We start from the raw sequence: 27,911 nt of genomic DNA, 5'->3' as shown, positions 1-27,911 counted from the left end.
AACAGAGGAAGAGAGGCAGGTGTAGGGGCCCCACGTGGAGACACGAAGTTCAGTTTGAGAGTTTATCTTAGACGTGCTGAATTTCAACTGTCCGTGGAATGGTCATGTTGGAAATAACAGCGTGAAGTTCAGTGGTGAGACAAAAGCTTGGGATCGGCAAGCGGATAACAACAAAAGACAGAGAAGGAGATGGCAACAAAGGAGGATCCACAGACAGAGGAAAAAAAGGAGATGGAAATACAGCCTAGGAGACGCAGGAGGACAAAACTGTCATGGAAGCCTTACAAGAAGGGAAAGGGGATTAACAGTGAGATCAAGTTAGAAGACAACCACTAATAGATGGTGGTTAGAGTTCACCATTTTTAAAGGGTGAAGGGAAAGAGAGGCCCTGAGAATTAGCACTTACAGGGGCACTAGTGGCCTTTAGAGGAGCACAGTGCCTAAAACTGCTCTAACAGGGGACACATCTTTCCTTCTGCAATAAGAGACAGAAGGCTTAAAATTCAAGTGCCTCCTTATGTTGAAACAATAGCAAACTCATTTTTCCTAAAATACAATGAATCACAGAATTTTAGAATTGGAAGGGTGCTTACTGATCATCTAATCCCTGTTTTATGATTGAGGAAAATGAATTACAGGGCAAGTTTCAAGGAAGAAACAGAACAGGCCCAGAGCAACTACCCAGTCCTAGCTGCGGAGCACACAAAGCTGCTATATAAAGCCCCCTCTACCTCCCCCCAATAAACTGTGAAAGTGCCTGTCCAGAACTAAACATAATACGTTGAGAGTAGAGGCTTTATTTACAGTGATACTCAAAGAGGATTTAGAAAAAGATCCTCCTTATCTTATTAGCAGGGGCTGTACTTCATGAACAAAAAAGAAACATCCTGGGGGCAGGAGGTGAACTCTCTCCTCAGATAGGTTCTCTAGATCCCAAGAAAGTCCCCTGCTCCCCAGCTCTTAGGAGGGTAGTTGGTAGACATTTTCTTAGCAGCTCCGAGTCAGACTCCTGCATCCCACTGAGGAACACGTCCAGGAAAGACATCAACACTGGCAGGGAAAACTTCAGGCTTTCACCTCGCTCATGGCCTCCATGAGGCGGGCACTGTTGGTAACCGCTGTCGTCAGAAAAATGAACCTGTACCCTAAGGAGTAAAAGCACCACCAAATGTGATCGAGGGCAGATTTGAGCCCCCGACACCAGCCATGTGGGGTCCCTCCAGTTCCACAGCCCAGGCTGGGTCGGAGCACCAGTCTGTAGTCCCAGGTGCACCAGCACCATGCTCTGGGCCCAGCAACTTGCCACGCTGGGTGGAACCGGGCTCCCTGCTGTTCGGCCCCCAGCAAGATGGTAGCAGGTGGTACCCAGAGGCCTGTAAAGAAGGCTTCCTGAGGTCTGCCCTTGGCCCCCCACTGAGGCCTGTTCTCACCTTTCTCTCTGCCCAGGAACCGGAGGGCTGAGATCTCAGAGAACGTGCAGCCACCCAAGAACACCACCAAGATGAGGCGCAGGGACTCGCTGGAGGCCTTGTCGTCCTTGGTCATGTCTGCAAAGACCGGACCAGACTCGGCTCTTCACTGGCCACGCAGGCGCGTCCTGGGTGGTGCATCGCGCCCTCCCCTTGTTTCACCCGCCCCCACTGGGCAAGGAAGGCCATGCACCTGTGAAGGCCAGCTCACTGCAGTTGAGCAGCCGCACCACTTCGTCCAGGCCCTGCCAGCCCCGCCGCTCCAGCACCTGGGAAGGCACAAGCGCTAGTTTCAAGTCCAGCAGCCGCCAGACTGTCACGTTTCTTGCTAGTTGCTCGGGTAGTTACAAGCTGGGCCAGGCCAGGGACTAAGAGAAAGCAGTGAGCAGGAAATGTGAATGGGAGGGGGCCACGTTCTCACCTGCTCAATGATTCGGCAGCTGAGGGGCACGTACGCACCGCTGAACACGTACGCCATGTCACGCGGCACTTTCAGGTCATACTCGCCATCCACGCGTGGGATCTGGAGGGTAAAGGAGAACACAGGAGGCAAGCGGCAACTCGGCCTTCCAGTCCTTTACAGAGTCAGAGAAAAGTGGTGTACCCCTAAGAGCAGTTCTTACTTCAACTAAAGGGGAAAGCAGCAATAGCCTTGGTGGGCTGGGGAAAAACTCCATAATCAAAGACGGAAGCTGTTCAGTACCTGCCAGTTCTGCTGAATGAGGGCCCATGTGCCCTGGCAAGAGTGCCCCTTTATGACCCTCCAGCAGTGACATAAGACACGCCTGTCACTGAAGCAGCACTTGGCACATTCTCTGATACTCGTAGGTATGTGTTACATGTTTACCAAATGAATGAACCTTTGTGTCTTGTCTCATTATTAAATTAAACTCATGCTATAATGCTACCAAACAAAAGAATATTTTTCCTTTAATTTTCAGTTTTTGGCTGCATTTTGGTAGCATGTGGGAACTTAGCTCTCTGACCAGGGACTGAACCCACACCTCTGCTTTAGAAGCTCGGAATCTGAACCACTGAACCACCAGGGAAGTTCCCAAACAAAAGGATCTTTATAAAAACAAAGTAACAGAAAGGGTTTTGTGGGCTCAAAGTATTCCACAAAGGACTGAACCCACTGCCTCCCCTATCCACTCCTGATCCACATACCAAATTCAGCTTCTTGCTGATGGCCCGGAAATTGCTTCTCTTGGCCAGGGAACTGAAGGCATCAGTAATCTTTCCTGGGAAAGAAATCTGTGCTGGGTTTTATCTAAGGTTTAAGGATTAACGATGCTGCTGTGGGTGATACCATTCAGGAAGTGACAGGACCGCCTCTCCTCAAAGAGCAGGACCTATCACACCTGAAGACCCTCTTCAAAGCAGATTACCTACAGTTCCTTGAAACCGATCAAGACATTCACTACCTTTCTCTCCCCACCCACAGTCTTCCTCCCTCTATAGGGCACCTCTACTAAATGCAATCTACAGGGTGAGCTACAGTTTACTGGTTAAGTGTGTGGCCTTTGGAGTCAAACCTGACTGACTGAGGGGCCCTGAACAAGTCACTTAACCTCCCTCTGTCTTGGTTTCCACATGTGTAAAATGGAGATAATACAACTTACCATGGAGAGGGTTTGGGAGGATTACATGAGAAAGTGTATCTAAAAGGCTTAGCACATCAGCATTCACTAACTGGAAGCTGTTCTAACGAGAGAGCAGGAGGAGTGGCGGTAAGGGCAGCGACAGTAAGGAATCGCCTTCTCCTCCCCCAGCTCATCCTCCCCTTGGACAGCACGCTCCACCTGTTGAGAGAAGAGGCACCGAGGGCCAGGGAGGGCAGAAGGGGCTACCTGTGCTCCCTGCTCACCTGCGGCCTTGTCCGTCACCAGCTTGCTCACTTTACTCTCCACGGCTGTGAGGGTGTCTCCTGGGGCCTGCTCTGTGAGGAGCCCAGCTCGCCGCAGGTTGGAGAAGGTCAGCAGGTGCTCGGGGCCATAGCTCTGAACAAAATGCAATTCAGCTCTCTACCAAGCATCCACCAAGGGCCTAGCCCTGTGAGGTGATACGGAGGTGGGGAAGAGGAGGATTATGCGGTCTGTGTCCTGAAAAGCCCACACTTGTTTGTGAGGAAGAATTTTTTTTTTAATTGGGGATCACTGCTTTATAGTGCTGTGCTGGGGAAGTCACGTCAGAAATAACCAAACGCCAAACAGACAATAAAAGCAGCATGAAGCAAGTAAAGAACACAGAAAATTATGGATGGGAGGAGGTGGGGAAGGCGTCACAGAGGAGGCAGGACTTGAGAAGGACCTGGAAGGAAACCTGTATAGATGCCTCACAAGGAGCTGAAGGGAGGGAGAGTCCAACAGCAAGACCTCACCACTGCTTCCGACAGCTGAACTGTTCAGATTCCCTCCCACGCTAGCCACATAAAGCGGGGAGCAGAATGAAATGAGGGCAGCGGGAAGGGTGTCTGTGCTGAGAGGGAGGCCGCATGGGAACAGAAGGGTGACCAGGACCGGAAAGGGGCTATTTCTTCTTCAACTGTTTCAAAAATGTCCACCAAATTCCCTCAAAAACACATTCTCCTGGCCTTACCTGCAGGTACTGGGTTTTCAGGGATCGGTAATCCTTGGGGATCAAACCTGAGGGTAAGAAAGATAAAGGTTCGGGAGCCAGTTGGGGTGTCCTAACATGTACAGCCAAACCCACCAATCAACAAACCCTCCTCCCCGCAGAAAAAAAAAAACACACCCTAATGAGAAGATGTTCAAACTGGTTTTAGAAAAGGCAGAGGAACCAGAGATCAAATTGCCAACATCCACTGGATCATCGAAAAAGCAAGAGAGTTCCAGAAAAACATCTATTTCTGCTTTATTGACTATGCCAAAGCCTTTAACTGTGTGGATCACAATAAACTGTGGAAAATTCTGAAAGAGATGGCAATACCAGACCACCTGACCTGCCTCCTGAGAAACCTGTATGCAGGTCAGGAAGCAACAGTTAGAACTGGACATGGAAAAACAGACTGGTTCCAAATAGGAAAAGGAGTACATCAAGGCTGTATATTGTGACCCAGCTTATTTAACTTGTATGCAGAGTCCATCATGAGAAACGCTGGGCTGGAAGAAGCACAAGCTGGAATCTAGATTGCCGGGAGAAATATCAATAACCTCAGATATGCAGATGATACTACCCTTATGGCAGAAAGTGAAGAGGAACTAAAAAGCCTCTTGATGAAAGTGAAAGAGGAGAGCGAAAAAGTTGGCTTATAGCTCAACATTCAGAAAACGAGATCATGGTATCCAGTCCCATCACTTCATGAGAAATAGATGGGGAAAACAGTGGAAAAAGTGTCAGACTTTATTTTTTTGGGCTCCAAAATCACTGCAGATGGTGACTGCAGCCGTGAAATTAAAAGACACTTACTCCTTGGAAGGAAAGTTATGACCAACCTCGATAGCATATTAAAAAGCAGAGACATTACTTTGCCAACAAAGGTCCATCTAGTCAAGGCTATGGTTTTTCCAGTGGTCATGTATGGATGTGAGAGTTGGACTGTGAAGAAAGCTGAGCACCAAAGAATTGCTGCTTTTGAACTGTGGTGTTGGAAAAGACTCTTGAGAGTCCCTTGGACTGCAAGATGATCCAACCAGTCTATCCTAAAGGAGATCAGTCCTGCGTGTTCATTGGAAGGACTGATGCTGAGGCTGAAACTCCAATACTTTGGCCACCTCATGAGAAGAGCTGACTCATTGGAAAAGACTCTGATGCTGGGAGGGATTTGGGGCAGGAGAAGAAGGGGATGACAGAGGATGAGATGGCTGGATGGCATCACCGACTCGATGGACATGAGTTTGGGTAAACTCCAGGAGTTGGTGATGGACAGGGAGGACTGGCATGCTGCGATTCATGGGGTCGCAAAGAGTCAGACATGACTGAGCAACTGAACTGAACTGAATGAGAAGGAAGAAGTTGGATTTGGTATTAACTTTGTATCCTGTGTAGTCAATTCTAAATTGACTCCTCAACTGAAGCCTGCTTTTTGAAAGATAAAGCCTGGATCTGAGGGTTCCAAGAAAGAGCCCTGGTGAAGGGACACTGACAAATGCCAGTTTCATCCATGGGGAGTGGGGTGGGGGAGGGGAATGCAAGCGCAGGGAGAAGGGCCTTCCTGTGTGTGTTTCCCTGGCTAGGGGCCAGTCCTCCCAGGAACTGCTTAACAGCAAGTGAGGAATGGGAGAAGTGTCCACATGGGTTCCCAAAGTGCGACAGGGAACTCTCAGATGTAAGAGGAAATGGGCTTCCAACTACAATAAAGGGGATTTAGAATAAGCAAATGACTTCTTTGGGTAAAAAGCAACCTTAAAGAATATCTGCCGAGACTTCCCTGGTGGTCCAGTGGTTAGGAATACACCTGTCAGTGCCGGGGCACATGCTGTGGAGCAGCTAAGCCCATATGCCACAAGAGAACCCTGAAGCAACAAAGACCCAGGGCAGCCAAAAATAAACAAATTTTAAAAGTATTTGTAAACTGGAAGACTTCAAAACTCAGAACAAGTTGCCATGAAAAGCTGCAGAATCCGAGCTGCTAAAATGCTTATGAAATTGGTTTTTCCTGAACTGTGTCTTGATTATGAAATCGTGTTGAGGGTAGGAGTCCAGATGGAATAATGAGAGACATGTCGCTCAGCTCTACCCTTGACAGTCCTACGATGGGACAGGCCTTATTGCAGAGAAGGGGACTAGATGCAGACCTCCTTAGGGCTGGAATGATAAATCACCTTAATGACCTGGGGATGTTTCACCCCAAACAAAAACCTGCTTTATTACAGGGAATAGAATCCATGAGATTACAGGGGAATATTCTGTCTGCTAGGACATTTCTCTTTCTTTCAAAATGACTTTTTCTGTCCCTAAGGTATACTTTTCAACCTTTGGTCCCTAGGACTCACCATTCTCCGTGATGGACAAAAGGCACATAAGACGGAGGCTTTCTATGGGTGACACCTGCACAGGAAGAAAGAGCCAGGGAGAATTCAAGTTTCGTAACACACGTTCCCTCCTCTTCCTCTGCGTGGGCCCCACCGCTCCCCACTCTGTCCCGCCCTGCCTCACCTGCCGGTCTATGTGCTCTTCAATGTAGCTGGTGCTCTCCCGAATGTTGAACCCCTCCAGCAGCGCTGCAAGGAATCAGAGGAGAGCCTATTACTGGGGGAATGGCTCAGCTTGTTGCCAGCTATGCTAATGGGCATCTGTCTCCCCATCTCTTTCTCCATCCTTTTTGGGGTGGGTTAAGGGGCCCCCAGAACTTCTAGCAGGAACCAGCATTGGAAAGTGCCAAAGAGCATCTTTTCAGGATGGGCTGGGGCCGGGAGTCCAGGAAGCGGAAGCAGGAGAGGTAGCCAAGTCACCATGCTCAGTCTTGATGAGCTCCTGGAAGTCCTGCTTGGTTTTCTTCTTCATGATGGATTCGCAGGCCCCGATATCTGCAGACAGGACAAAAGGGGAGCTGACACATTCCTGTTTCTGGAAGGAGGTCTCTTTACTGTCCAGGAGAATAAAAACTTCTTCAGCCAAAGTGCAGGAGCACTTCTTCCCATTTCAGAGCAAATAAGAGCACTATTTGGGACTTCCTAGGTGGACCAGTGGCTAACACTCCCCACGCAGGGGAGCCCAGGTTTGACCCCTGGTCAGGGAACTAGATCCCACATGCCGCAATAAGGCCCAGCACAGCCAAATAAATAAATAATTTTTTTAAGCAACCGGAAACACTGATATTATTAAAATTATTCTTTTTTTAAAGCACTATTTGATAGATGAACGGGATCTCCTCCCAGAGGCAGAGCTCCTCTGCAGCCCTCCCCTCACCCTGGCCTCAAGCTGAAACGTACGGAGGCTCAGCAGGCGGTGCTCCTGTTTCAGTCCCTTGAGCTCCTGGGACACGAAGTTCTTCATCTGCTTGATGTCCATGCCTCTTCGGCGCTGTGGGGATGTGCCAGAGAAGTCAGGCCTTCTGTCCTCACACAGAAGTGACCACTGCACACCCGCAGGTCCCCCCCAATCCCTGCCCAGCGGTAGCATCAGGGAGGCAGCAGCCTGGGAGCCACCGAGGAAACAGACAGAGGCCCCAGGTAGGAGCCTCACATCATACTGGGCCTGCAGGTTCCGGGCCTTCTGGCTCAGGAAGCTGAAGACATTGGAGAAGTGCTCATTCCGGATCTCATTAAACACCTGTGAGGGGAATGCGACAGGAACAGATGACTGCACAGACTCGGACCTCTCGTCTTCCTGCCTCCTCGGTGTAGCAACAGTACAGGGTGCGCGCTCAGCGGTTCTAGCAGAGAAAGCTGAGCTGGTTTCGATGAGGACGCGTCAGATCCCTGCTGTGTGCCCTGGGGTGCCCTCTCAGCTGGCGGGGTGGCCCTCCCTCTGGGGACTCAGCCTCCCCTCCCAGCACCAGGGCCCACAGCCTCGTGGTGGCAGCAGCCTGGGAAATCGTCTGCGGGCACCTGCATGCTCACCTTGTCCTCAGCATTGAGCAGCACCTTCAGGCTCTTGTCAGAGGATGTGACTTCCGGGCCAAAGTCAACACTCCCTTTGAGAGCAGAGGGGACAGCTCTGATGATCTCCAAGGAAGCCATCCTTCCCCACCCTTTCCTGAACTGCCGTGAAAGGTGTCCCCAGGACTTCCCTGGCAGTCCAGTGGTTAGGGCTCTGGTTAGGTCCACTGCCAGGGGCCTGGGTTCGATCTCTGGTCAGGCAACTAAGATCCCAAAAGCAGGGCAAAAAAAAAATGAGTTAAAGGTCCCCCAAACTAGTTGGGGGCTTCCCTGGTGGCCCATGGAGTAGGAAATGGCTACCCACTCCAGTATCCTTGCCTGGAAAATTCTATGGACAGAGGAGCCTGGCAGGCTACAGCCCATGGGGTTGCAAAGAGTCGGACATGACTGAGCACACAGTGGTGGCTCAGCGGTAAAGAATCCACCTGCCAATGCAGGAAATGCGGGTTCAATCCCTGATCCAGGAGGATTCCCTAGAAGAGGAAATGGCAACCCACTCCAGAATTCTTGTTTGGGAAATCCCATGGACAGAGAAGCCTGGTGGGCTACAGTCCACGCGGTCATAAAGGAGTTGGAGTTTGCAACAAAGCCACAACAAACCATTTGGAAGCCAGCATTTCACTCTTGAGTCTGGGTCTCGGGGAGGCCCGAGGAGTCGAACACACCTCTGTCTCGCCGAGATGCCACTTACCACACTTGATGCGGAAGGTGTCATCCACCAGGCCCTCGTAAACCACCTGGGAGCAAAGTGCGGTCACAAAGTCCACGTCTGAAATCGAGATCCCCAACCATGAGGGTCTTCCTCGACTCAGCCTACCACCCAGTTAGCTCAGTGTCCATGGGGCCCAAGTGCCCACGCCGCCCCTCCCTGTGGTCAATGCTGGCATTCACAGCCCCCGCTGGAGGATTCCAACTGTGCCACCATGTCTGCTATATTCCCGATATTCCCATGTTTTCTAGGGTCCATGGAAGAGAGGAGTGCTGACAGAGCTCACCTCTGTCCAGGAGAAAGATATGTCCAATTTCTGGCCTTCGGCCCTTGGTTTCACCGTCCTCCTCCTCTTCCAGTCTCTTCCACAGTTCATACGACATCTGCTAGGGCCCAACACGTCCTCAGTCTTGAGTCCAGGTCCCTTCTGCAGCCCCACACTTATAGAACCCAACCCGTTCCATGCAATCCTTCTCCTTGACCCCAAGGAAGAGCTCATTATAACATGATTACCTCTTCTACTCCATCTGTTCCCATCCCTCCCCATCCTTCCTGACAGCAGTGAAGGAGTCTCACTGCCCCCAAATATTTAGGAATGCTACCCAGGGGTGTCCTGCTGTTCTGTTAGCCACATGAGTTCTCTGCTCTGGGGACCTCTTCTGAAGCAACAAAAGCCTATATATCACATCACATCACAGATGCCCTTGAATAATCTTAGTGGGCAGAAAACGGGTGAAATACGGGCTATCTGGGCAACAGAACTTCTCACCTTGGCACACCTGCCAATTCCATAGCAGTTGGGGAAGGGTCCATATAGGGTGCTGAGGAGGTGCAAAGCTTGTGCCAGAGTGTTGATCCAACGCTGATCTCCTTCCTGCAGGGACCACATGGGCCACAAAGCTATAGATCAACCTGACAGATTCATCTGGAAAGGGGCGAGGCCCAGAAGCCCCAGAGCAGAAGGGCAGGGTCTCAGCAATGCTTCAGAGGGTTCATTTTCATTGGCCCCAAAGGAAGCCTCGTGAATATCAGTCAGCAGCATTCCACCTCCAAATCAGTATCACTCATGATACATGAGATGAGCTGTAAGAAGGCTGAATCCATAGCCCACAGGACCCCATGTTTGTCCCCACTCATTGATGCCAAGACCCGAGTGCCCTGCACTCACCAGGAAGTAGTCCCTAAAAAACTCTGGTAGTTCCATGCTCAACAGATCCACATCAAGAGGCAAGAGAGAGAAGGCCCATTCATCACAGCTCACATCTGTGGGTACAGAGAGCGTCAGCCTTCCTGCCAAAGGCACGTGGCTCCACATGAAGAGGGAAGGTCCACCGCAGTCGTGTGAGACTTCCCGAGGGCCTGCCCCACTGCCTCAGGTACTGTACTAAGCCCGGGATACTCAGAGATGAGTAAGATACAGTCTCTGCCCGGAAGGGGCTCACAGGCTGATAAGGAGAGGACGTGTGTGTGTAACAGCCTGTAATACAATGTGGTAAGTGGTGTGTTTCCATTAGAGTGCCGACCAAGAGTGCTGATGAAACACTCACTCATCTATGCATCATCTGACAGTACTGACTGAAAGCTGCGTGTGTACAGGCACTAGGCTAGGTACTGGGGACACGCTCCTAACTTCTGGAGCTCACAGTGAAGTGGGAGGGTGCGCAGCAGACAAACGGGATTCCAGTTGCAGGCTCCAAAGAAGAAACAGCAACCTAAGAGCACAAACAGCTCAAGGATCTAACCCCAACCAGGGATATAGGAAAGACTTCCCTAAAGAAGTGACATTTAGGCTTAGAATTCAAGTATGATTCAGGTAGGCAAAGAAGCTTAGGGTGAGGAATATTCTAGGCAACAGGAACAGATGTGTGAAGTCCCCACGGCTGGAGGGCGGTGACTCAGGTGAGAGGAGCACACGTGATGAGTCTAAAGGGCAGGAAGGGGCCAGACCGGAGAAGTGCAGGAGGCCACACTGAGGGCGCTGGGCTTTATTCCGAGCAGGATTTCCAGCAGGAAGGACTGGGGACCAGGTCTGTGTTGCACACAGAGGAGGGAAGGCACACGGTTTCCTTGTGGGGGTCTTGGGAGGGAAGGAAGACAGCACACCCCCCAGGATCCCTTCCATACTCTCCCACTAGTGGTTTAAGCTGGGGTCCTTCTTCCCACTCTAAGGACACTCTCCTCCTGTCATGCCAATAGGAATGAGATAGCGAGCGAAAAGGAGGAGATACAGCAGGGGGCAACCCGCAGGGCCTTCTCCCACACCTACTTTCCCCTTTCCACTCACTCATCTCCTCTCACCTCCATAGACGCCCTCTTCCTCAAGCACCATCTCGCACGCATAAAACTGAAAGACAGAGGGAAGCTGATTAGTAACCCCCTTCTTTGTTCTTTCCATTTCCCTGGATTCCTCTGTGGTCACTGATGAGGACCACAGTTGAGAACCCAGACTCTTAGATCTAGAAAGGACCACTGGAATCATCTTGCCTAATACTATGTTTCCTTTCCATCCATTTTATCTATTTATTAAGTCAATTGCTCTTTTCTCCCTGAATGACTGGAAAAGCTTTACGAAGGAAAGGGTATTCAGCTGTCATGGAAGAGTGAGTCTGGGAGGTAGAGCTCAGAAGAAGGGCGTGACAGTGCTATAGAAACAGAGGAGGAGGAGGAGGTGGAGGTAAAGAGCAGTGGGGTGGAGAGGGGAGGGATGGAGTTCTGGTTAGGACATGTCCATGGGACCTCCGCAGACACCAGGGGGAGGTCTGGACAGACAGCCTTGGGGTTCATGGCACATACATTACATTTAAAGTAGGTAGTTTGTTCAAAAGAACACAGAGAAGAGAGCTAAGGACAGGACCCTAGGGAACCAAAATTAAGAGTGCACAGTCCAAGATCTTCCAGAGAAGACCAAGAAAGAATACACAGAGGCGGGAACAGAGAAACTAGCGCCTCTAAATAGCATCTCTAAAGGCAGAGGTTCAAGGAAGAATAGGCAGCCGTCTCCAATGCCAGAGATGTTAGGTAGAAGAGCCCAACACAGACATCACTGGATTTGTGAAGAATTATCTGATACCACTGCTTCTGCTTCCTCACACCCACCTTCATCTTTTTATCTAGATGCCCTAGATCTCTGTGGTCAAATACAGTGATATCTGTGTCAGGCTCCCAATGTAGGGGGCCCAGGTTCGATCCTTGGTCAAGTATCTAGATCCCACATGCATCAACTAAAGATGCAGCATGCTACGACCAAGACCCTGCCCAGCCAAATAAATAAAAACTGAAATCGGGGGCGGTCCTAAGATGGCAGAGGAATAGGACGGGGAGACCACTTTCTCCCCCACAAATTCATCAAAAGAACATTTGAACGCTGAGTAAATTCCACAAAACAACTTCTGAATGCTGGCAGAGGACATCAGGCACCCAGAAAAGCAGCCCATTGTCTTCGAAAGGAGGTAGGAAAAAATATAAAAGATAAAAAGAGAGACAAAAGAGGTAGGGACGGAGATCTGTCCCGGGAAGGGAGTCTTAAAAAAGAGAGAAGTTTCCAAACACCAGAAAACACTCTTACTGGCGAGTCCGTGGCGAGTCTTAGAACCTCAGAAGGCAACATAACTAGGAGGAAAAATAAATAAAACCCACAGATTACGTGCCCAACGGTAACTCCCCCAGTGGGGAAGCAGCACAGACGCCAGCATCCGCCACTAGCAAGCGGGGGCTGGGCAGGGAGGCGCAGGCTGCATTGCTTAGAGTAAGGACTGGGCCTGAATGCCCTGAGGGCAATCTGAGGGACCTAACTTGAGGTAGCAAACCAGACTGTGGTATAGCTATCCCGCAAAAAGCCCTAACCTAAGACACCGCCAGGCCCGCTCACAGAACAAAGGACTGAGCAGAGCTAGCCGGCTGTGGACCGGCCCATCCCCCACCAGAGACAGGCAGGCGAGGGCAGCCAGAGCCAGAAGGGGGTAATCGGGTAATCACGGCCCCAGAGAGGCATCCTCGACCAAACTGCAAGAAGGCTTCATTGCTAACCAAGACTTCTTGGGATACTGGACAGTCGACATCCGCCGGAAGGGTCACAGCCAGAGATCAGCTCCCCAGAAGAGACACATGGCACACCTGAGAAGGTGTGCTGGTTGTACACCCAGAAAACCAAGCAGCAGGTACGGGGGAGGCGTGAGTTGCAGCCACCACCTGGGGGGCAACCGTGCTCGCCAAGCACCTGGTCACCTGAGCTGCTCAGACCTCCTGGGAAGGGCACAAAACGCAGGCCCAACCGAGTCTGCACCTCTGAGGACTACCCGAATACCTGAACCTGAGCGGCTTAGACCTGGGGAAGTGCATACAACCCAGGGCCGGCCTCAGTTCCCGGCAGAGCAACCTACAGCCTAAGGAGTGTAGACAGGGAAAGCACACACGCCGTGAGCGGGGGCAAACGCAGTGTGGCTGAGACACTGCGAGCACACGCCAGTGTTATTTGGTTGCCGTGTTCCTCCTTCCCCACAGCACTACTGAACAAGTGAGCCTAAAAAAGTGTCCACCACCGCCCCCTTGTGTCAGGGCAGAAATTAGACGCTGAAGAGACCAGCAAAGAGGAGAAGCCAAAACAAAGGGAACTGCCTTGGAAGTGACAGGGGCAATAGATTAAAACCCTGTAGTTAGCACCAACTACATAGGAAGGGGCCTATAGATCTTGAGAAATATAAGCCAGATCAAGGAACTATCTGAAAATGCACTGACCCCACACTGTCCACAACAACACCAGAGAAAGTCCAAGATATATTTTTACTATTATCATTCTTTAAATTAAAAAAAAATTTCAAGTCCTCTATTACTCCTTTAATTTTCATTTTTATAACCTACTATTACTTTGCAAAAAAAAGACCCTATTTTTTAAAGCAAACTTCATATATATATATTTTATAACTTTTGTGACTTTGTTTTTTGCTTTAATATTGTATTTTTGAGAATCCAACCTCTAGATTTTTAATCTATGCTTTTTGGTACATGTTGTCAATTTTGTACCTTTAAGAACCCAATCTTCAGTACTCATTTTTACTTGGGAGCAAGATTACTGGCTTGACTGCTCTCTCCCCCTTTGGACTCTTCTTTTTCTCCACCAAGTTGCCTCTATCTCCTCCCCACCCCCCTTCTCTTTTCTACCCAACTCTGTGAATCTCTTTGTGTGTTCTGTGCTGTGGAGAACACTTAGGGAACTGATTACTGGCTGGATCTGTATCTCTCCTTTTGATTCCCCCCTTTATCCTCCTGGCCACCTCTGTCTCCTTCCTCCCTCTTCTCTTCTCTGTGTAATGCCGTGAACATCTCTGAGTGGTCCAGACTGTGGAGTGCACATAAGGAAGTGATTACTAGCTAGCTTGCTCTCTCTCCTTTTGATTCCCCCTCTTCTCCTCCTGGTTACCTCTATCTCCCTCCTCCCTCTTCTCATCTCCATGTAACTCTGTGAACCTCTCTGGGTGTCCCTCACTGTGGAGAAACTTTTCATCTTTAACCTAGATGTTTTATCATTAGTGCTGTATAGGTGGAGCAGTCTTGAGGCTACTGTAAAAATAATACTGAAAACCAGAGGCAGGAGGCTTAAGTCCAAATCCTGAGAACACCAGAGAACTCCTGACTCTAGGGAACATTAATCAATAGGAGCTCATCAAAAGCCTCCATACCTACACTGAAACCAAGCACTACCCAAGGGCCAACAAGACACCCAGAGCAAGACATACCACGCAAATTCTCCAGCAACACAGGAACATAGCCCTGAGCTTCAATATACAGGCTGCCCAAAGTCACACCAAACCCACTGACATCTCATAACTCATTATTGGACACTTCATTGCACTCCAGAGAGAAGAAATCCAGCTCCACCCACCAGAACACCGACACAAGCTTCCCTAACCAGGAAACCTTGACAAGCCACCCGTCCAATCCCACCCACAGTGAGGAAACTCCACAATAAAGAGAACTCCACAAACTGCCAGAATATGGAAAGGCCACCCCAAACACAGTAATATAAACAAGATAAAAGGCAGAGAAATATCCAGCAGGTAAAGGAACAGGATAAATGCCCACTAAACCAAACAAAAGAGGAAGAGATAGGGAATCTCCCTGATAAAGAATTCTGAATAATGATAGTGAAAATGATCCAAAATCTTGAAAACAAAATGGAGTTACAGATAAATAGCCTGGAGACAAGGATAGAGAAGATGCAAGAAAGGTTTAACAAGGACCTAGAAGAAATAAAAGAGAGTCAATATATAATGAATAATGTAATAAATGAGATCAAAAACACTCTGGAGAGAAGCAACAGAATAACGGAGGCAGAAGACAGGATAAGTGAGGTAGAAGATAGAATAGTAGAAACAAATGAAACAGAGAGGAAAAAAGAAAAATGAATTAAAAGAAATGAGGACAATCTCAGAGACCTCTGGGACAATGTTAAATGCCCCAACATTTGAATTGTAGGAGTCCCAGAAGAAGACAAAAAGAAAGGCCATGAGAAAATACTTGAGGAGATAATAGTTGAAAACTTCCCTAAAATGGGGAAGGAAATAATCACCCAAGTCCAAGAAACCCAGAGATTCCCAAACAGGATAAACCCAAGGTGAAACACCCCAAGACACATATTACTCAAATTAACAAAGATCAAACACAAAGAACAAATATTAAAAGCAGCAAGGGAAAAACAACAAATAACACACAAGGGGATTCCCATAAGAATAACAGCTGATATTTCAATAGAAACTCTTCAGGCCAGGAGGGAATGGCAGGACATACTTAAAGTGATGAAAGAAAATAACCTACAGCCCAGATTACTGTACTCAGTGAGGATCTCATTCAAATATGAAGGAAAAATCAAAAGCTTTACAGATAAGCAAAAGCTGAGAGAATTGAGCACCACCAAACCAGCTCTCCAACAAATGCTAAAGGATCTTCTCTAGACAGGAAACACAGAAAGGGTGTATAAACTTGAACCCAAAACAATAAAGTAAATGGCAATGGGATCATACTTATCAATAATTACATTAAATGTAAATGGGCTGAATGCCCCAACCAAAAGACAAAGACTGCCTGAATAGATACAAAAACAAGATCCCTATATATGTTGTCTACAAGAGACCCACCTCAAAACAAGGGATACATACAGACTGAAAGTGAAGGGCTGGAAAAAGATATACCACACAAATAGAGACCAAAAGAAAGCAGGTGTAGCAATACTCATATCAGATAAAATAGACTTTAAAACAAAGGCTGTGGAAAGAGACAAAGAAGGACACTACATGATGATCAAAGGATCAATCCAAGAAGAAGATATAACAATTATAAATATGTATGCACCCAACATAGGAACACCACAATATGTAAGACAAATGCTAACAAGTATGAAAGGGGAAATTAACAATAACACAATAATAGTGGGAGACTTTAATACCCCACTCACACCTATGGATAGATCAACTAAACAGAAAATTAACAAGGAAACACAAACTTTAAATGATACAATAGACCAGTTAGACCTAATTGATATCTATAGGACATTTCACCCCCAAACAATGAATTTCACCTTTTTCTCAAGCACACATGGAACCTTCTCCAGGATAGATCACATCCTGGGCCATAAATCTAGCCTTGGTAAATTCAAATAAATTGAAATCATTCCAAGCATCTTTTCTGACCACAATGCAGTAAGATTAGATGTCAATTACAGGAGAAAAACTATTAAAAATTCCAGCATATGGAGGCTGAACAACATGCTGCTGAATAACCAACAAATCACAGAAGAAATCAAAAAAGAAATCAAAATATGCATAGAAACAAATGAAAATGAAAACACAACAACCCAAAACTTGTGGGACACTGTAAAAGCAGTGCTAAGGGGAAGGTTCATAGTAATACAGGCATACCTCAAGAAACAAGAAAAAAGTCAAATAACCTAACTCTACACCTAAAGCAACTAGAAAAGGAAGAAATGAAGAACCCCTGGGCTAGTAGAAGGAAAGAAATCTTAAAAATTAGGGCAGAAATAAATGCAAAAGAAACAAAACAGACCATAGCAAAAATCAACAAGCCAAAAGCTGGTTCTTTGAGAAGATAAATAAAATTGACTGACAAACCATTAGCTAGACTTATCAAGAAACAAAGGGAGAAAAATCAAATCAATAAAATTAGAAATGAAAATGGAGAGATCACAACAGACAACACAGAAATACAAAGGATCATAAGAGACTACTATCAGTAATTATATGCCAATAAAATGGACAACTTGGAAGAAATGGACAAATTCTTAGAAAAGTACAACTTTCCAAAACTGAACCAGGAAGAAATAGAAAATCTTAACAGACCCATCACAAGCATGGAAATTGAAACTGTAATCAGAAATCTTCCAGCAAACAAAAGCCCAGGACCAGATAGCTTCACAGCTGGATTCTACCAAAAATTTATAGAAGAGCTGACACCTATCCTATTCAAACTCTTCCAGAAAATTGCAGAGGAAGGTAAACTTCCAAACTCATTCTATGAGGCTACCATCAGCTTAATACCAAAACCTGACAAAGATGCTACAAAAAAAGAAAACTACAGGCCAATATCATTGATGAACATAGATGCAAAAATCCTTAACAAAATTCTAGCAAACAGAATTCAACAATACATTAAAAAGATCACATCATGACCAAGTGGGCTTTATCCCAGGGATGCAAGGATTCTTCAATATCTGCAAATCAATCAATGTAATATACCACATTAACAAATTAAAAAATAAAAACCATATGATTATCTCAATAGATGCAGAGAAAGCCTTTGACAAAATCCAACATCCATTTATGATAAAAACCCTTCAGAAAGCAGGAATAGAAGGAACATACCTCAACATAATAAAAGCTACATATGACAAACCCACAGCAAACGTTATCCTCAATGGTGAAAAATTGAAAGCATTTCCCCTAAAGTCAGGAACAAGACAAGGGTGCCCATTCTCATCACTACTATTCAACATAGTTTTAGAAGTTTTGGCCACAGCAATCAGAGCAGAAAAAGAATAAAAGGAATCCAAATTGGAAAAGAAGATGTAAAACTCTCACTGTTTGCAGATGCATGATCCTCTACATAGAAAACCCTAAAGACTCCACCAGAAAATTACTAGAGCTAATCAATGAACATAGCAAAGTTGCAGGATATAAAATCAACACACAGAAATCCATTGTATTCCTATACACTAATAATGAGAAAATAGAAAGAGAAATTAAAGAAACAATTCCATTCACCATTGCAACAAAAAGAATAAAATACTTAGGAATATACCTACCTAAAGAAACAAAAGACCTATATATAAAAAACTATAAAACACTGGTGAAAGAAATCAAAGAGGACACTAATAAATGGAGAAATATACCGTGTTCATGGATTGGAAGAATCAATATAGTGAAAATGAGTATACTATCCAGAGCAATCTATAGATTCAATGCAATCCCTATCAAGCTACCAAAGGTGTTTTTCACAGAGCTAGAACAAATAATTTCACAATTTGTATGAAAATACAAAAACCTCAAATAGCCAAAGCAATCTTGAGAAAGAAGAATGGAACTGGAGGAATCAACCTGCCTGACTTCAGGCTCTACTACAAAGCCACAGTCATCAAGACAGTATGGTATTGGCACAAAGACAGACATATAGATCAATGGAACAAAATAGAAAGCCCAGAGATAAATCCACGCACCTATGGACACCTTATCTTCGACAAAGGAGGCAAGAATATACAATGGAGAAAAGACAATCTCTTTAACAAGTGGTGCTGGGAAAACTGGTCAACCACTTGTAAAAGAATGAAACTAGAATACTTTCTAACACCATACAAAAAAACAAACTCAAAATGGATTAAAGATCTAAATAAGACCAGAAACTATAAAACTCCTAGAGGAGAACACAGGCAAAACACTCTCCGACATAAATCACAGCAGGATCCTCTATGACCCACCTCCCAGAATATTGGAAATGAAAGCAAAAATAAACAAATGGGACCTAATTAAAATTAAAAGCTTCTGTACAACAAAGGAAACTATAAGCAAGGGGAAAAGACAGCCTTCAGAATGGGAGAAAATAATAGCAAATGAAGCAACAGATAAAGAATTAATCTCAAAAATATACAAGCAACTCCTGCAGCTCAATTCCAGAAAAATAAACAACCCAATCAAAAATGGGCCAAAGAACTAAATAGACATTTCTCAAAAGAAGGCATACAGATGGCTAACAAACACATGAAAAGATGCTCAACATCACTCATTATCAGAGAAATGCAAACCAAAACCACAATGAGGTACCATCTGACGCCAGTCAGAATGGCTGCTATCCAAAAGTCTACAAGCAATAAATGCTGGAGAGGGTGTAGAGAAAAGGGAATCCTCTTACACTGTTGGTGTGAATGCAAACTAGTACAGCCACTATGGAGAACAGTGTGGAGATTCCTTAAAAAACTGGAAACAGAACTGCCATATGACCCAGCAATCCCACTGCTGGGCATACACACCAAGGAAACCAAAACTGAAAGAGACACATGTACCCCAATGTTCATCACAGCACTGTTTATAACAGCCAGGACATGGAAGCAACCTAGATGTCCATCAGCAGTTGAATGGATAAGAAAGCTGTGATTCATATACACAATGGAGTATTACTCAGCCATTAAAAAGAATACATTTGAATCAGTTTAAATGAGGTGGATAAAACTGGAGCCTATTATACAGAGTGAAGTAACTCAGAAAGAAAAACACCAATAAAGTATACTAATGCATACATATGGAATTTAGAAAGATGGTAACGATAACCCTGTATGCGAGACAGCAAAAGAGACATAGATGTATAGAACAGTCTTCTGGACTCTGTGGGAGAGGGCGAGGGTGGGATGACTTGGGAGAATGGCATTGAAACATGTATATTATCATATGTGAAATGAATCACCAGTCCAGGTTCGATGCATGATACAGGATGCTCAGGGCTGGTGCACTGGGATGACCCAGAGGGATGGGATGGGAAGGGAGGTGGGAGGGGGGTTCAGGATGGGGAAACATATGTACACCCATGGTGGATTCATGTCAATGTATGACAAAACCAATACAATATTGTAACGTAATTAGCCTCCAATTAAAATAAATAAATTTATATTAAAAATATATATATATATATAATTGACAGAGTAAAAAAAAAAGTGAGGGAAAACAACTTTATTAATAGGTCCAAAAAATAGTTAAATCTATTAACCAGCATTGTTTTATTAATGATGCTGACTTTTCCAAATGTTTCTAAGCCATTCCTTTTGTAATTAAAATAATACTCTTGCTAATTCATTTATTAGAATCAAAGTTTTCTTACGGGTGTTTGTGAGTTTTCTGTATAGCAATACTTATAAATATTTTCCCAATTTCGTTTAGCTTTCATAATTTTTATGTTAGTGGTTTATGTCAATTTTTAACCTTTGTGTAGGTTAGTTTCCTTTACTAAGTGGCATATTATTCAGTACTTTGTTAGCATCTCCTATGACTGTTTATTGTATAAAATTATTCTGCCTACTTTTGTGTGCTATATAAATTGACATCTTTTATATTATTTCCCATATTTTTCCTTTTAAAGATCAAACTGATTGATTCACAAAACTCAAATCTTATTTTTACTTTTATAAATAAAAATACCTAATTATTTCACTGCAAAAAAAAAAAAACTGAAATCTTATAGGCCTATTTTTAATTCTAACTAATGGGATTCCTTTGCCTACTTGGCAAACTGCCAATCTTTAAAATTAACAGAGGGAGCTCAGGAAGAAAGAGAGATCTCCTCCTCCCTACAGCCACTAAAAAGACGGTCCTGTGATGGAAAATCAGGTCAAAGAATTTGATTAGATAGAGTGTTAGAAATAAAAAAATTCATTAAAATCTCAGTTTTGTTTTTCTGTGTATTATGGAGGCTTGCAGCATTATTTGAAACTGTTACCAACTTGTTCTGTTTCCTATTTAAACAAATCTGTCCTTGGAAGTATAACTGGAAAAAAAGGGTTCTGTAAGACTCCCCAAACTAGAAATTAACTACTATAGCTCCTTTAAATAACATTAAAAAGTATTTTGTAATCTGATTGGTTATCCTACTCAATAATATTCTTGCCCTAGTCATAATGTTATACTTCATATATTTATATTCCTAAACAGGATAGCTTCCTAGGTGGCACAGTGGTAAAAGGATCCACCTGAAATGCAAAAGACATAGGAGATTCAAATTCGATCCCTGGGTCGGGAAGATCCCCTGGAGGAAGGCATGGCAGCCAACTCCAGTATGCTTGCCTGGAGAATGCCATGGTCAGAGGAGCCTAGAGGGCTACAGTCCATGGGGTCACAGAGAGTCAGACACAACCAAGCATACACACACTCACATGTAGAGGCCACCTCTCACCACTGTACTATCTGTATTTGGGGAAATTTGATAGGAGACTCTCTGCTACATTAATAAAAAGACAATGGCAGGTATTTTGTTCAGTCACACAGAATTCGCTTAGAGGGAGACACAGCGGTTGGCCCCTTACCCCGTCCCAGTCCCCCATGCTCTTCTACCTTACCTCACTCCCACATGGGTCCAAACTCACCTTCTGAGGACTGAAGATCACTTTGTATTTCCGAGTTCGGCCAGCCATTTTGTCAGCATTGACGAGACCTACAGACAGAAGGGATGCAGCCCAGAAAGCCACGGGCCTTACGTTAGACTAGAAGCAAGGCAGCGACGAGCTTCGGGGCATGGCCAACCCGAACAATTCTTTCCTTATGAAAGGGTTCTTTTGGCCACGGCCCTCAGACATTCCCGCCCTCCCCAGGGTCTTAGTGACAGCGAACGCTGTGACACACTCACTGGCAATGTACCGCATATTCTTGATGCGAGGTCTGACCAGGAAGCACAACCTATGGGACAGAAGGGGGGAAAAATCCTAGTTAAGAAAACTCATGAAGTTGGTGATAGTAATGCTAACTCTCACCATGTGCTACAGTTCTCAGCTGGCCAAAGCCACGCCAGCGTTCTCAGCTGACTCACCACAAAGACTCCCCTCAGTAAAGCAGGTATAGGTACAGAAGAACCCATTTGCAGGGCAGGACTAGAGATGCAGATGTGGATGACAGACTTGTGGCCATAGCAAGGGAAGGAGAGGGTGGGAAAAATTGAGAGGAGCATCAACATAAACCCACTACCACATGTGAAAGAGATAGCTAGTGGGAAGCCGCTGCATAACACAGGGAGCTCAGTCCAGTGATCTGTGACAACCTAGAGGGGTGGGATGGGGTGAGGGACAGGAGGGAGGCTCAAGAGGGAGGGGACATATGTATACTTGTGGCTGATTCACACTGTTGTATGGCAGAAACCAAAACAACACTGGAAAGCAATTATCCTCCAGTTAAGAGTAAATTAAAAAACATAAATCAGGTATATTGTGATGAGCTGGGGGAACTTATTGGCCTTATGGTGGACCCAGAAGTTTCTGCTCTCAAATAATTTACAGTTTATTGGGCAAAATAAGATGCACGTATGCATGGAGTATATTAACCATCAAAAATAATTAACCAAAATAATTAACCAAAAATAATACAAGGAAGTATATGACATGTTTTTCAAACTGGGATTTATGGATGTATTCTCCATGTATCTAGGAGGGTTTTTTCCTCTAAGGGAGGGTGTACATGACTTAAGTTGAGAAATACTGAAAATAAAAACAAACGCCAGGCAACAGGCAGCATGTGACTGAGTGCCAGGTGAACAGGACAAACACTGAGCTCCATGCAAATCCAGGGGAGGAGACAATCACCCCGGGGTGGCGACCCTGGGATGGCTTCGTGGAGGAGGTGGGGCTGGGCTCTGAAGGCTGGGTGTCTGTCACGAGAACAGTGAGGAGAGGAGAAAAGGTCAGGCAGAGTGGTTGGAGCGGCCAGAAGCATGGAGGTTTGTGTGTAGAGTGGGGAAACACACAAAAGTGCATCAGGTGAGAGAGTATGTGCAAGAGGCCAGGCTGGACAGAGGGCGCAAGGCCTTCTGGGAGGCAGCTTTAGAATCTATGATGAGCAATGGAGACTTTAGTGGGTAAGTAAGGGAAGGCCTGAAGGTTCTGGAGGAGATCACAAGGAAATTATTTGTGAAAGATTAATCAGTGTGGTGGGGGAGTGCTTCCCTGATAGCTCAGTTGGTAAAGAATCCACCTGCAATGCAGGAGACCCTGGTTCAACTCCTGGGTCGGGAAGATCCACTGGAAAAGGGATAGGCGACCCACTCCAGTATTCTTGGGCTTCCCTTGTGGCTCAGCTGGTAAAGAATTCACCTGCAATGCAGGAGACCTGGGTTCAATCCCTGGGTTGGGAAGATCCCCTGGAGAAGGGAAAGGCTACCCACTCCAGTATTCTGGCCTGGAGAATTCCACAGACTGTAGAGTCCATGGGGTCGCAAAGAGTCAGACACGACTGAGAGACTTTTTCACTTTCTTTCAATCAATGTGGTTAGAGCTAGTAGATTGGGTTAGAGAGAGAAGAGGACAAAGGAGAAACTGCAGACAAGGAGACCAATTAGGAGGATAAATCATAACCTGGGGGAGAAATTGTAAAAGTGCAGGGAAGTGAAATGCTTTGATATCACAAATGTCATGGGGCTAGATCTCAGCCAAGGACTGATCAAAGGCAAATGTGCAGGGACCGAGGCTCCCGGACACTCACTGTTCACTGGAGCTGAGGGCTGGTTTGTTCTCCACTTTGTACAGCTTGTCTACCTCGTGTTGCTACAGACAAGAATCAAATGAAACAACAGACGTAAGTGTGACTGGGAACCTGAAGCCTGATACAAAGACAGGGGTCTTCTGAAAGGGCTTCCTCCTATTTACACTAACTCTAGGAGTCAAAATGCCCCCCTAACAACCATTCCACTGAACCTTCCTCAAACTATCAGTAGAAAAATCAACATTTAAATAATTCAAAAACAATACAAAGAGGATCAATCCCCCCCAATCCACTCAACTCTGCTATCCTATATTTACCCTAGAAGGGTAGTAATTACTCCTCAGTAATTTGTACCATTCATCAAAAGAAAAACTGCTTAATGAGCAAAGAGGGGCCTGATCCAGCTGGGAATGGGGGCAAGTTACCTTTAGAATGGAGACATTGGCGATTCGATCCAAAGGGCTCATAAGATCTGCCTCAATGAACAAGTCTTTCTTTCCAGGAAGCTGAAGGAGACACAGTATGTTGGATCACTCTCAGGTCATACAAGCCCCTCAGTCGAGAGTTCACTCAGTCATCCATTTAATAGAAGTCTCTGAACTGGGGACTTCCTTGGTGGCACAGTGGACAGGAATCCACCTGCCAACACAGGGTACATGGGTTTGATCCCTGGTCCAGGAAGATCCCACGTGCCGTGGAACAACTAAGCCCGTGTGCCACAACTACTAAAGCCTGCATGCCTGAGAGCCCATGATCTGCAACAAAAATGTCACCGCAGTGAGAAGCCCATGCACTGCAATGAGGAGTAGCCCCTGCTCACAACTAGAGAAAGCCCACGAGCAGCAACGAAGACCCAGCACAGCCATAAGTCAATAAAGAAAATTATTTAAAAAAAAAAAGTCTCTGAGTTCCTTGGAAAGGCACTAGACCTCACCTAACCCAGCACCTTATTTACTGTCTATAGCCACAGTTGACATTTCTTTACATATTCACCTATTTTTGTCTTCTATTCATTATTGGTTCCAGTGGAAAGATATTTCATCTTTTTTTATGGCCATGCAGCATGTGGTATCCTAGTTCCCTGCTCAGGGATCCAATCCATGCCCCCTGCACTAAAGCTTGGAGTCTTAACCACTGGACTGCCTGGGAAGTCCCTCACCTTCTAAGGTCACATCCTTGTCACTCAACCCTCCTGCTCGCCTGTGGCCCTGTTCTACATCACTGCTCCTCTGCTCCACTGCCTCCTCCTCTATAGCTCCCAAAAAACCAACTGATCTCCTGCTGAACAAAGCCAAACAAAACAAAACTGCACCGTGTATCCTGCAACCCCACAACCAACTGCCAAATATCTCTTCAAATGGCATTTTACTTCTAATTACAAACAGAACCAATGTTCAAGGCAGAAAACTTAACCCAGGGCAGTCCTCACCCTCCCACCCACTTCCTGCTTCACCATTCCTGACGCTGCTCTCTCATCTGTCCAGAGGAAGGAGAGGTCACACTGAGCAGAAGAGAGGGTGAAGTCATTGAAAGCTTCCTCTCAACATGATTTTGACAAACGGGTAGGCTGTGGGCAGTGACAGATCGAGATGGTAATTCAGCCAAGGCCAGGGAAAGCCAACAGGCTGAATGGCAAGGGCAGAAGAGCAGTTCAGTTTGCCTGATGGGTAAGTTGCATGTAAGCAGTGGTCCTCAACCAGGACTGATTTTGCCCTTCAGGGGATATCTGGCAAAGTGTGTGGAGACATTTAGGTTGTCTCATCTTGGGCCAGGGGATGTTACTGACATCTGGTGTTACTGGTAGAGGTTAGGGATGCTGCTAAATATCCTACAATGCACAGGACAGTCCCACCACCAAGAATTAACCAGCCCAAAATGTCAGTGTTACCAAGGTTGAGAAATCTTGGCTGTCAGGGAATGGTGGGAAACAAGGCTGAAACATTCACAGGAATCAGGGATAAACCTTCAGTAGCTACCTAATGCCTACTGTCTATTTCATCCCTCTCTTCCATGTATTACATGCCTTGTCCTTTCCAGGTTCCTCAACTTTGCTCCTACCAGTACATCTGCCTGGAATACCCTCTCCCATCTCTAATTAAAGTATGTTTATCTTCACACTCCATTCCTCGAAACTCCTAGATTACTCCAGCTAGAAATGACTGTTTCATGAACCCTAGCTGTCATTCATTTACCACAGGATACCCTATGTGTGCTAATTTGTGCTTCATAGGCTCCCAGTAATGCCTATGAATAGATCAGGAAGTAAGATCCCTAAGGTCCAAGTTGTTTTAACCATATTTCCATCCCCAGTGATGCCTGACACTAGTGGTGTCTTCCTTGCCCGTATTAAAAAAAAAAAAAAAAAAGGACCTGTGCTTCATTTCGGACCTGCCACAGAAGCTCCAAGGACCAAGGCAAGATCAAAAAATTCAGTAAGAAAGAACTAGGCATCCAGTGAGTGCTAAGCTGCTGATGCAGTAAAGGCCCCCGACGTGGCGGGCACTGACCTGCTCCAGCAGGTAGATGAGCTGGTCTCGGGCCAGCCTCTTGAGCATGGAGAAGTCAGGCAGCTCTGGGGCGTCCGGTCGATGGGGAAAAGCCATGGCGGCGGTCACCTGAGCCGCAAGGTGGAAGAAGGGGGACGCCCTCCGCTCCGAGGAGACCCGCAGCGGCCCGGGTAAGCGCAGGATGGCTCTCCTTCAGGTAAGGGCACAGAACCCGAAAGAGCCCCCCAAGGGGCCCTCGCTCGTCAGCCACACTGGAGGAATGAATGGCCGGCCACCTCTCGGCCAGACAGCTGCAGCCAAAGGGACCTTGCTTCAGGCCTGCAGTCACCGTATCCCGCCCCGCCCCTCCGGGTCCACTCCGCCTGTCCGCAGGATTCGGGTCTACACCTGCAGAGATACCAAAGAGACGGGCGGCTTCCTAGACCTCCCGGAAGTCCCGTACTCTCGAGCGCCGCTCAGGGTACCCGGAAAAGGACGGCGTCCTGGAAGGGACATTTGAAAACGCGCGGCAACGCGTCAACGTTCCAGTTTCTTCCCGGACCAGAGGCGAGTGTTCCTGTGATAAAAGGATTTTACCTTAAACTAAATTTGAAAGGTACACCCAATTCTCCTAGCTCACGCAAGGAAGCGTTGGGCACTTGCTCCATTTTCAGAACTTCGTGAAATGGGCGAAACCAACTGGGAATCCAGAGGGCACTGATCACCGGGCATCTTGGCAGTCGATTACATCTACTCCACAAAGTTAGCGGCGAGCTCTGAGCTCTCCCGCTTCTGACCTGCGGGAGGCTAGACGCCCGAGATGGAGGCGGGTGTGAAGGGAGAGAACGCGTTAGGAGCCAATGGAAGCTGAGTCTCACCACCTGTGACCTTTCAGTATCAGAGTTCTGACTCATTAATGCTTTTCTTGGGAAAACGGATAAATTGTGACATAGTCATACAGTAAAAATAACTGAATAAATGAAAGAAGCCAGACGCAGAAGTGGGTTCTATACTATTTACAACAGGTTCTTGAACAGGAAAAACTATAGTGAAAATTTCAGAAAAGTGATTGAATTGGGGAAGCTTAGGGAATTTCACGGGTGATGATAAAGATTTATATCTACCTTGTTTGAGGTTTGGTTTGTTTTTAAGAAGCTTATGAGAGACATTATAATGGACAGGTCTGGCTGACAATACCTGAACTCACTAACCAATCATGACATCGCAAACTCATCTCCTGATGAGATGCATAGGAAGTACAAATTGAACCTGATCAAGCCTCAAGATCTAACTGCCGGTTCATAGGAAATACAGAAGGTAGTGGAAACGTGATAAAAGACACCATAAGGATAAAATCAAGCATATCCAAAATGCACAAAATTTTATGGGTCAAATAACTTGTCAAATGAGAAAGAGAAGTGGAAGGGGAAATACCTTTAAAATCAAGACTTCTGGGACATGACACAATACAATATTGCAATGTGTGGACTTTGTGTGGATCCTAATTCAAAGAAATCAACCAGAATATTAGCTGATAATAAGGAATTACTAAAACTTTCAAGGTATAGAAATGGTTCGTATGTCTTGTTAAAAAGGAGTTCCTATTTCTGAGACACATACTGAAGTACTTACAGATGAAATAATACATCTCAAATTTGCTATTTTTAATATTTATTTTTATTTATTTGGTTGCACTGGCTCTTGGTTGCAGCATGTGGGGTCTCTGACCTTTGATGAGGCATGCAGGCTCTTTAGCTGTGGCATGTGGGATCTTTTTTTTTTTTTTTTGTCACGGCTGAGAACTCTAGTTGCGGCATGCATGTTAACAAAGAAAGTTTGGCCATTTTGTTAAATGCTGAAGCTGGGTGATGGGTACACGGGTTCATTGCATTACAATATTCTGCTTTCAAATATTTGAAAACTTAAAAAAAAAATACAACAATATATAGCTTTTA

At 45.9% G+C, this 27,911-nt stretch overlaps 1 protein-coding gene across 1 annotated transcript; it reads right to left on the bottom strand.

Annotated features, from left to right (window-relative positions):
- Positions 1-781: 781 nt before the first annotated feature.
- Positions 782-27,911, bottom strand: VPS33B (VPS33B late endosome and lysosome associated). The gene is made up of 23 exons (XM_069560337.1): positions 25,978-27,911; positions 23,896-23,976; positions 23,471-23,532; positions 21,630-21,679; positions 21,370-21,437; positions 11,040-11,085; positions 9,910-10,004; positions 9,511-9,615; positions 9,028-9,124; positions 8,724-8,801; positions 7,994-8,067; positions 7,617-7,703; positions 7,364-7,454; positions 6,884-6,958; positions 6,588-6,652; positions 6,425-6,479; positions 4,068-4,114; positions 3,337-3,469; positions 2,637-2,710; positions 1,891-1,992; positions 1,663-1,738; positions 1,431-1,547; positions 782-1,145 (listed from the first exon to the last, which is right to left on the bottom strand). Exons 1-23 carry the CDS (start codon positions 26,071-26,073, stop codon positions 1,066-1,068), a joined length of 1,854 nt encoding a protein of 617 aa, XP_069416438.1. The 5' UTR covers positions 26,074-27,911; the 3' UTR covers positions 782-1,065.

Source organism: Ovis canadensis, chromosome 18 (genome assembly GCF_042477335.2).
Source record: "Ovis canadensis isolate MfBH-ARS-UI-01 breed Bighorn chromosome 18, ARS-UI_OviCan_v2, whole genome shotgun sequence".
Classification (NCBI taxonomy): domain Eukaryota; kingdom Metazoa; phylum Chordata; class Mammalia; order Artiodactyla; family Bovidae; genus Ovis; species Ovis canadensis.
The sequence above is the reverse complement of the archived record's forward strand: the minus strand, read 5'-3'. Positions and strand labels throughout refer to the sequence as shown.